This window comes from Dryas octopetala, chromosome 1 (genome assembly GCF_963921425.1).
Source record: "Dryas octopetala chromosome 1, drDryOcto1.1, whole genome shotgun sequence".
Classification (NCBI taxonomy): domain Eukaryota; kingdom Viridiplantae; phylum Streptophyta; class Magnoliopsida; order Rosales; family Rosaceae; genus Dryas; species Dryas octopetala.
Genome location: NC_141366.1, coordinates 15,851,078 through 15,858,647, shown reverse-complemented (window position 1 = coordinate 15,858,647; position 7,570 = coordinate 15,851,078). Strand labels below are relative to the sequence as shown.

At 33.6% G+C, this 7,570-nt stretch overlaps 2 protein-coding genes across 3 annotated transcripts in view; both read left to right on the top strand.

Annotated features, from left to right (window-relative positions):
- Positions 1-2,043, top strand: part of LOC147298469 (RPM1-interacting protein 4-like) — a 6,461-nt gene extending 4,418 nt beyond the window's left edge. For both annotated transcript variants that reach the window (XM_086228928.1, XM_086228927.1), the window contains 2 exons: positions 891-1,103; positions 1,908-2,043. In XM_086228928.1, coding sequence (XP_086085054.1) covers positions 891-1,103; positions 1,908-1,943 — 249 coding nt within the window. In that variant the 3' untranslated portion in view covers positions 1,944-2,043. The remainder of the gene's footprint in view (positions 1-890; positions 1,104-1,907) is intronic.
- Positions 2,044-3,239: 1,196 nt separating this feature from the next.
- On the top strand, positions 3,240-7,413 carry EHD2 (EPS15 homology domain 2). The gene is made up of 16 exons (XM_086239707.1): positions 3,240-3,419; positions 3,515-3,594; positions 3,866-3,934; positions 4,013-4,067; positions 4,199-4,254; positions 4,342-4,381; positions 4,459-4,511; positions 4,994-5,107; positions 5,276-5,378; positions 5,504-5,553; positions 5,685-5,813; positions 5,930-6,181; positions 6,282-6,361; positions 6,455-6,581; positions 6,727-6,870; positions 6,948-7,413. Exons 1-16 carry the CDS (start codon positions 3,332-3,334, stop codon positions 7,131-7,133), a joined length of 1,626 nt encoding a protein of 541 aa, XP_086095833.1. The 5' UTR covers positions 3,240-3,331; the 3' UTR covers positions 7,134-7,413.
- The last annotated feature ends 157 nt before the right edge of the window (positions 7,414-7,570 follow it).

Sequence of the window (7,570 nt, the reverse complement as noted above, 5' to 3'; positions counted from 1 at the left end):
AAAGCTCACTATAATGACATAGCTAAATTTAGCATTTGTTATACTATTGTTAAATTTTTCACTATATATAGCAGAAAATTTAATAATTTATATTGAGAAACTCAAGAAAAAAATAGACCCACCATCTAAAAAGTATGGGTAAAGAAAGAATAAAAAATAAGTAAAAGAAAGTGATTGGTTAAAAAAGTGTTGAGTCCCACGAGGAGAGAGAGAGAGAGAGAGGAAATGATATTTATATGGATAAAAGAGGTTGCAGCAAGAAGTATGAGGATGGGTAGCTATCATGGGTTGATTGACCATGTATTCAAATTTTATAATTTATAATTTTGACTTTGACATGAAAAATACTAAAATATTAATTTGAGTATTAAAATAATAATATTTAAATATATTTAATGTTAGGTTCATATTAAATATCTCATTAAAATATTTACAATAATATAATTATTAAAATAATTTAATATATTAAATTTAAGTTATAAGAATATATATGAATATATTAAAAATATAAACATACTAATATATAACCATAACTTTTGTGTCATTGGAGCAAAAGCACAAAAGCTATTGCTAAATGCTAAATGCTAAAAGTCATGCTAAATATAATATATAACATAACATATAGTAAAAAGCCATTGTACATGCTCTAAACAAATTAAATTGACCATGCTATTTGACGCCAATACTTAATTATATATATATGAGGCTTATTTTGAAAGAACTATACAATGCCAAAATGCTGCATATATGCGAAGTCGGCTTTGTTCAATTTAATTGCTATATTGTGCTCCAATGAAAACATTAACATTAGCTCGATTTTTCTTCTCAAAATAAAAAAAGAATGGTACGTCCATTTACATTTTGTGTAAAATTGTGTAATAATGTGACAGCATAATAGAGCAGCGTCGATACCCAAATTTGGGGATTGGGACGAAAAGGACCCTCAATCAGGGGTTGGTTATACGATCACATTCAACAAACTGAAAGAAAAAAAGGACACTGCAAGTGCCAATAAGTTCCCACCCGGGCCACCCCCAACACCAAACAAAAATTGGGATACAACTGCCAATAAACGTGGACAATCTTCTACCAGATCATCAAAGGTATGCTAGTTCAAGATGTAAATTTTTTGGCGTAACGATCAATATGTGACATTCTTCTCAAAATATGGATGTGAGTCTTATCATATATAAATTTATATGTGGCAGTCACGAGATTGACCTTACTACAATAATGATAGTACCGTGACATCTCAATATGAGAGAAGCAATAATTTCATATATAACTCAATGTTTCAACATTTCATTCTCTCATGTACATTGGGGATGTCCCGTCAATACCCCTTTTGTAGACAAGTTCTTCTCAACAGTCACATATGACCTTCCTCTCACAATATATGTATGTATGTTATAAAAAACTCACATGCATACTATAAGAGAGAAATCACATATGACCATCACATACAATATTTCTCATTAACAATGGCCTAAGGTTTTGTACGTATATATTAGGCTTAATTATATTTTTACCACCTATAGTTTTGATTCTCATTTTACCAATCAGATGTTTATTTGTCTCACTTTATCACATACACTATTTTCATATCCCGCTTTACATTTTTTCACCCAAGCCGTCAATATTGACGGATTAGCTGACGGAATTGACAGAAAAAAGGTAAAGTGGGACATGAGAAATAATTGTAGGTGGTAAAGTAAGACAAATAAATATCTGAGTAGTAAAGTGAGAATCAACTAAAATTATGAGTGATAAAAACACAATTAAGCCTATATATTATATATTTCATGATTTGGAAAAAGCTTATTTACTACAATTTAATGTAGCATTTTTCTTTTGATTTCATCAATATACGTATTAATTAATGTTTATATCCTCGTGTTCTTGCTTAGATTTGCTGCTGTCTTTCTCCAAGCGCAAGGGAGTGATTTTGTCATGCATGGCTTTGCCATAGCTATTTGTCTGCCAGTAGAAGAAGAAACTGTTTTTCTTTTTCTTTTCTTTTTTTGCTAATGGTAAGAAAAGCTGGAAAGTTAATTTGTGGTATATCAATTTTCTTTTTTAATTTCAATGGTTGCTATACATTGACTTATGATTCTATTATTAATTACTATTTATTCTTGATTGCTATGTTTCTTTGATTTGGAAGGATCGAATTTTGGGGGCAGGAGATAATTATATGACCCTTTCAATTAGGCTATCACAATTACCTTGATTGTTATGTTAAGATTCGGTTTTTTATTCTTTTTTCTTATGTATATCATTCTTAGCCAACCTTTTTTTTTTTTTTTTATTGCTCTTAGTGTGGAGGCCTCGTCTTGCATAAATTTATGGGAAAATCACAAAAAGACCTTGTAATTATGATGAGTTTTACCCTTTATCCCACCTATTGTGACATTTTATTCCATAGACTATTATTTTTCCATCACAAAACCTCATTTAATCAAAGATGTTACAAATTTCACATGCTATGCATGCGTGGCACTTATGTGGCGCTACAAACTTGACGGAATGGGTGTGTGGGATGGAGATTTTAATCTATGGGGTAAAATATCTCACAAAATAATCAGTGGGGTCAAATACAAAACCGATCATAATTTGGGGATTGTTTATGTGATTATTCTTAAATATATTTATCTAAAAGGGTAGTGTTAGGTGTACCATGTCTTCGTACCATCTTTCTAATAGAGGTAAGACCCACCAATATAAGTAGGGTCCACCTCCATTAGAGAAATGGTATCAAAACATGATACACCTAGTATTTTTCTATCTAAAGTGAAACCAAAAAGCATTTTCAGAAGCATTTTCATATGGGCCAGAAAGAATCAATCGTAGCAATGTCATAAAGTTCAGTTGGCCCATGACGCTTGAATTCAAATCTCAAACTTCAAACTTCAAAATATGCTTTCGTCATTGCACCCAAGATAAAATTTAGCTTAAGTGTGAATACACACTACAAACGCCCCCACCTACGTATGCTGTGCGTTACTCGGTGGCACTACTGCAACGGCCCAAAACGTAAACGTCCAACTGTCCAAGTAACCATGCTCATCACATGGCCCAAACATAACCATCAGTTAAATCAATCTGATTTAACGTTCCACAGGTGGACCCCGCTTAATTTCAAACGCGAACCGCGTTTTGTACACTCCAAGTCCACGTCACTGCCTTTCCAGTATCAACTATTTCCTTGGCAAAATAACATTTCGTCCAAGCGCCAAAAAGTGTTCACCACAAACAGATAAAGCCACAGCCCCTCTCTCTCTCTCACTCATTTCAATTTTCAAATTCCAAGTAAGGTACTGTTGGCCTTCAAATGGAGATTGGATCGGGTCCGATCAGCCATGCGTGCTCGAAAGAGCAGCAGAAGATTTATCAGGAATGGTTCAACTTGGTTGATTCTGGTATATATATGAATATTTCCCTCTAAATCTTAATCAGTTTTTAATCTCACATTGCTTTCGATTAATTTGAACTTAATTATGTTGTTCTGGTTTAGATGGAGATGGTCGTATTACTGGTAATGAAGCCACCAAGTTCCTCGCCATGTCCAAGCTTTCTCGTCAAGAACTCAAGCAGGTTTGCACGTTTCACTTTGTTAACTTAGGCTTACAGCTATCGTGGATTTTACTGCTTTTGGTTTATGGTGTTGTTTGTTTTGTACTCTAAGTAAGATTTTATGGTTTCCCCCACGGATCGATATTTGTCACTAAAATAATGTGTCCTTATAATTAGATTGATGCAACATCAATGTTTTTAGCAGAACAAATATGCTTGCAATTAGCCTCATTGATTGGAATTAGGAAATGGTTGTATGAAACTCACTTCTGTTTCTGATTTATTGTTGAAGGTTTGGGCAATTGCTGATTCGAAACGACAAGGGTTTTTAGGCTTTACGGAGTTTGTTACCGCAATGCAGGTTGTATATAAGTTTTTGGATGTCTTAAATTAGTTGTTGTAATATATTCTTACTTTCATCTGTGGTCGAATTGGATAGTTGATTTCCTTGGCACAAGAACATGAACTAAGCCCAGACATCCTCAAAACTGCAGGCAAGTGGAAACATAGTAACTTGGTCTCATTCATTTTGTTTCTCAAGTTATTATTGGAAAGCCTTTCCTTGAGGCTTGCTTGAATGTTTTCTTGTAAAACTATTTAAGATTATATTCTTGTATAAATGCAGTTGACTGGGAAAACATTAAACCCCCACTTATAGAGGGTTTGGATGCTTTAGTAGCCGTGAGTATTTTGCCCTTTTCCTTACCTTGTGCCTTTGTTACATTCACTGTTAATTCACTTATTATTTTCTCAATTCTATGTCAACAGAAAAACAAGAGTTCAATAACAAATGGACAGGGAGTAAATGGTTAGAAAATCCATCTCACTTTAGTGAATGAAATTGTTATGATCTTTTACTAAATTACTTGGTTGGTCATGATGTAGGGATCACTCAATCTCAACCATCAGCTCGGTTTGCTTCAAAATCTGTGAAGAAAGTGAGATCACACATCCATTTTGCTATCAAACATAATGTTTTATTTAGACTAAATTGCTTTAGAACTGCTGCAGTGTCATCTTTCCAAAATTTTGTCATTTGCATATGTAATAGTGATGCGAAGTCTATTGTCCTTATTGTTGAATTACAATTAACACTACATTTTTTCTCATTGTACCCTTTTTTTTAATTGAATTATCTCAAGGAGTTCTTTACTTATTCAATTGATTAAGTAAAAATAGTTAGTTTTCCTTAGATCTGTATTCTAATTTATGAAATATGACATTGTCTTAATCGCAACCACCAAGTTAGACCTAAATTTTGGTCCATATATTCTTTGTTTTTTACTCCCAAGTCTAAGGTGTTTTGTTTTTTCTTTTAGTCTTTTGATAAGATTTTCTTGCAATCTATAGATCAACTTGTTATTACATATTGTCTTCATTTTATCTTATTGCCTGATCGGTTTCAAATATTTCCTTTCAGTTACCACTTAATGCTGTTACATCTATAATTGATGGTTTGAAGAGATTGTATATTGAAAAGCTAAAGCCATTGGAAGATGCATACCGCTTCAATGATTTTGGATCGCCATTACTGGTGAGTGGATTTCCATATGTTTTGATGCATTTACTATGATATATTTGATTTAGTTAAGTTCTTTGTCTTTCAAGTTTGTTGGGAATCAAATATGTTTTGCCCGTGTTAGCATATTGTTTGGTTTAGGTAGAAACCATTTGTTAAATTCGTGAACTACTTTCTTTGCAGGCTAACAGTGATTTTGATGCTAAGCCCATGGTTATGCTTTTGGGTCAGTATTCAACTGGAAAGACAACATTTATAAAACATTTGTTAAGATGTAACTACCCAGGTTGGTTAACCCCTCTCTCTCTCTCTCACTCTCTCTCTCTCTCTCTCTCTCTCTCTCTCTCTGGTGTGATTGGTTGACATGACAACAATATTATTTAAATAATTAACATTCTCTTATTTGAACAGGAGCTCATATCGGTCCAGAGCCTACAACGGATAGATTTGTTGTTGTGATGGTAAAATTGTTAATCACCATGCTTCACTTTTAAAAGCTAATTAAGTTTTTCATTGTTTATTTGCACTTTTTTCTTTATGGCGGTTTATATTGTGTGCCAAATGTAATAGATGATTGCATTTTCGTACTCAGTCCGGACCTGATGAAAGGAGTATTCCTGGAAATACCATAGCTGTTCATGCAGACATGCCTTTCAGTGGTCTAACAACTTTTGGAGGTGCATTCTTGTCAAAATTTCAGTGCTCTCAAATGCCACATCCAGTGAGTGTTAAACTTTTAATAGCTATCTGTTTATTTAAAATTTTCATCGAATTTATCATCTTAACGATCATTATCTTCCCATCCGCAGAAGTTAATCTTTGCGTTTATGATTGTAGTTGCTAGATGAAATTACATTGGTGGACACTCCTGGGGTTTTATCTGGAGAAAAGCAACGAACACAAAGGAGTTATGATTTCACAGGTGTTATATCATGGTTTGCTGCAAAATGTGATCTCATTCTTCTTTTGTTTGATCCTCACAAGCTTGATATCAGTGATGAATTCAAGCGCGTGATTTCATCTCTGCGTGGTCATGATGACAAAATTCGAGTGGTTTTGAACAAAGCGGATCAAGTTGATACTCAACAAGTGAGATGTGTGCCTAGTTTATATATTGGTTTGGCCTCAGACATTTTACTTTTGTCAATAGTACCTTTCAACTTACTAACCCTTTGGTTACATATTGTAGCTGATGAGAGTTTATGGGGCATTAATGTGGTCGCTTGGAAAGGTTTTGAACACTCCAGAGGTTGTGCGTGTTTACATTGGGTAAGTTTTTTTATTTTTTGAATTTGTTAATTTCTTTTGAGATGTGTATTTGATTTCTGTCTATCTTGTTTTTTTTTTTTTTTTGCTTTGCAGCTCATTTAATGACAAACCTGTTAATGAAGCAGCTGTTGGCCCCATGGGTCAAGACCTTTTTGAGAAAGAACAAGATGACCTCCTTGCAGACTTGGTTGATATACCAAAGAAGGCTTGTGATCGCCGAGTACGATTCTATGTCTCTCATTTTGCTCTTTCCTATGTTTCTTTTGGTTATTAATATGCACATATTAATAATCTGTCCTTTTTATTTCTATATCTATTTTTTAGATTTGTATTAATAAAACTTACTTATGGCAATGCTATTGCAGATCAATGAATTTGTCAAACGTGCTAGAGCTGCTAAGATTCATGCCTACATAATGAGTCATCTTAAGAAAGAGATGCCTGCCATGATGGGGAAAGCAAAGACTCAGCAACGACTCATCGATAATCTTGAAGATGAATTTGCAAAGGTCTTTAGATCTCTCTCACACTCTTTACCTTTATATCTTTCCAAGCGTGCTTACACTTGTGAAGTTTTTCAAAACAGGTTCAGAAGGAGTACCATTTACCAGCAGGTGACTTTCCAAATGTGGACCAGTTTAGAGAGGTCTTGAGCAGTTACAACATCGATAAATTTGAGAAACTGAAACCCAAAATGATTCAAGCTGTAGATGACATGCTTGGGTATGAAATCCCAGAGCTCTTGAAGAAATTCAGAAACCCATATGATTAAAAATGTTATTACTGAATATGGTACAACAAGCACATGGAGGTGATATAACTTTTTGATATATGTTATGTTATACTAGACTCATAGATAGAATGTTCCATATCTCGTGATCCAATTTATTCTTAGTTGATTACTTGTGAGAGTTGCATTCTCAAAAGTTCAAAGTTCGAACTCATCATGTATGGGCATGTAACGATATGATTGGGCATTTTTGCTTTTTTACTTAATGCTTAGTATCGATGTTTGGGATTAAATTAATGTCAGTACTTTTCTTTTATGCTTATAGTTAGTTTCAGTGGAAGAGTTTTTGAAACCAATTTTTGGATATTGAGTCCCCCAAAGTACTTTCAATGTTTGATTGTGAATCAATTGGTCAAAAGATTAGGAGATGATAAGTTCAACTTTTTTTGGACTTATCAATCTGCTGACATAACTTTGAA

What these genes read in the sequence shown, in the direction of transcription:
- EHD2 (XM_086239707.1), top strand. Translation starts at nt 3,332, where the DNA reads ATGGAGATTGGATCGGGTCCGATCAGCCATGCGTGCTCGAAAGAGCAG. An exon ending in AAATGGACAGGGAGTAAATG is followed by an intron (nt 4,382 to 4,458) that starts GTTAGAAAATCC and finishes GTCATGATGTAG; the next exon opens with GGATCACTCAATCTCAACCA. An exon ending in TTGAAGATGAATTTGCAAAG is followed by an intron (nt 6,871 to 6,947) that starts GTCTTTAGATCT and finishes TTTTCAAAACAG; the next exon opens with GTTCAGAAGGAGTACCATTT.